Source organism: Arachis ipaensis, chromosome B05 (assembly GCF_000816755.2).
Source record: "Arachis ipaensis cultivar K30076 chromosome B05, Araip1.1, whole genome shotgun sequence".
NCBI lineage: Eukaryota > Viridiplantae > Streptophyta > Magnoliopsida > Fabales > Fabaceae > Arachis > Arachis ipaensis.
The window spans coordinates 16,593,036-16,595,308 of NC_029789.2; the positions used below are offsets into that span (position 1 = coordinate 16,593,036).

The following is a 2,273-nucleotide window of genomic DNA, read 5'->3' on the forward strand; positions in this document are numbered from 1 at the left end:
TTATCACCTCATTTTCTTTTTTTTTTTTCAATTTATATGTGGCTATTTTTTTTTGTTATGAAAATAAAAATAGTGATAAAATAGAAAAGTGGGAGATAATTGTTTGCCAATTATTAGGAGAGGTTGATGGAGATAAATAAAACAGATGAAGAGTAGGAGATAACCGTTTGCCAATTGTTAGGAGAGGTTAATGTAATAAAACAGAGGAAGAGTGGGAGATAAATAATTTTAAATCATTTTAAATAATTTAATGTGTTTATTTTAAATGAACAGTACATCTTTCTTATTATTTAAAATGAATTGTTTATCTTTCTTATTATTTAAAATTGTCCATCTTTCTTATTATTTGAAACGTTCCATTTTTAAGAGTTTGGTCCAATCTAAATTATTAATATTTTTTATTATTTTTAAAAATTATATTTAATTATTTATAAATACATATATCTCGTTTAAATAGTCATTTTACATTATATTTTATATTTTTTTTAAAAGACCACCAAGATCCTGATTTTAGATTTCCCCACCTAAGTCAATTCCTATAATGAATAATGAAACCATCAAACCGGAAGAATGAGAAAGGAATAATGAAATCAACTATGAGAGTGACTGAATGAGCAGATACTGAAATGCATCTTACCTCAATCCTCGTTATAATGATTACAAAGTGACATTGAAAATGCACTACAGTCCCAGGTAATTAGACAATTTACGAACATGAAAGTAGGGGTGGTAATATCTACCCTATTCGCGAGTACCTAATCCGATCCCATTCGATCGGGTAGGGTTGTCAATCCGATCTGTAGCGAATAGGGTATAGTACGAGTACGATTCTTGTGCGGGTCGGGTAGGGTGCGGGTTGAACCTCAACACTACCCGATCAACCCGTACTTTATATATGTTTATATTATATACTTATATAAAAATATGTTTTAAGTGGATGTTGAACAAAAAATCTCTCACTAAATGTAAAATATCCTTAATCACTAAAAGAAAATCATTAATTGATAATTTAATAATTTTTTTATATAAAAATCAATTCTATTTTAAATTATCATCAAGTTATATAATAATGTTGTATATTTTTTGTAACCCGCGGATAGGATCGAATACCCGCGGGTTAAGAGCGGATAGGGTTAGGGTTGGAATATTTTCAACTCGCGGGTATAATAGGGTTGAGTTTATATAAAAATCTCAACCCGCGAGTAGGGTTAGGGTTGGATCCAAACCCTACCCTACCCTACCCATTGCCACCCCTATATGAAAGGATCGTGTTATAATAGAAAAACACAGATTATGCCGTAACAGGATTTAGCCTTATCCATATCAAGCTATCAACTATGTTCATGTGTCTCTTTGTTTACTACTTTACTCATATTCCGTAATGAGATCTGATTAATTGGTAGGGTAATTAGTAATTAATTAGACAAGTAACCACAACAGTTCATCATAGATGAAACCAAAACCAAGAGGGACAAACCTTTTCTCCAGAAACAATATGTGAATTTCATCAATGGAAAAAGTTAATGGTGGCAAACACTTACATTATTGACAAGTATTATAATCAGTACACTGTTGTATTCCAAAATAACACACAGCATGCAAAAAATAATCATCAATCAGGGTTACAGAAAAGGAGTGTGATATGGTGTAGTCTTCTCTGCCCCATTTTTCAGAACTCATTCGATTAGAAGCAGCCGCCCAACTGCCACAAGATAAGAAAGTTTAATTATAAATAATTCCACAGCCAAAATATTCATCTCACAAAAGATGGACCAAGAAAGTGCATTCTGGAATGCGAAGAGGAATTACAAATACATACCAAAATGGCCTCAATCTCTTCTTTGGAAACAGGAGTTCTCTTGGGTTGAAGAGAGGCTTTCCCACCAGCTGGTGCCGAAGCATTTGAACCGGAAAAGAATGCTAAACCAGCGTCGCCTGTTTGACTCGAACCTTGAGCTGCGGATGCAGATCCTGCATTGGAAATTTGACAACAAACGGAAAATCCAATTAGGTTTTGTTTTTGGTGTGAGTCGAAATCACGTAATTCATAGATAAACCGCAAATTCATTTCCTCATCTGAAATTTCCAATTCTAATGTGAATTAAATTGTAGAATCACCAAGCTAATGTTGTGTGATAAGCAGAAAGTGTGCCCTAAATTGTGTCACTGAGTAATTAAAGATAAAAAAAATAATATTATTGAGAAAAAAATATTAAAATTTTTATTCTATTTGTGGTCTAATTTATTAATATAAAAATTAGTTTGGATAGTAT

The 2,273-nt window shown here is 32.1% G+C and overlaps 1 protein-coding gene across 1 annotated transcript; it reads right to left on the reverse strand.

Moving 5' to 3' along the window:
* Positions 1,466-1,971, reverse strand: LOC107641730 (the record flags this gene model as incomplete). The annotated part of the gene is given in 2 exon segments (XM_016345202.2): positions 1,466-1,702; positions 1,820-1,971. Coding segments are annotated over 2 exon segments (170 nt in total), but the record flags the coding sequence as incomplete, so codon positions are not given.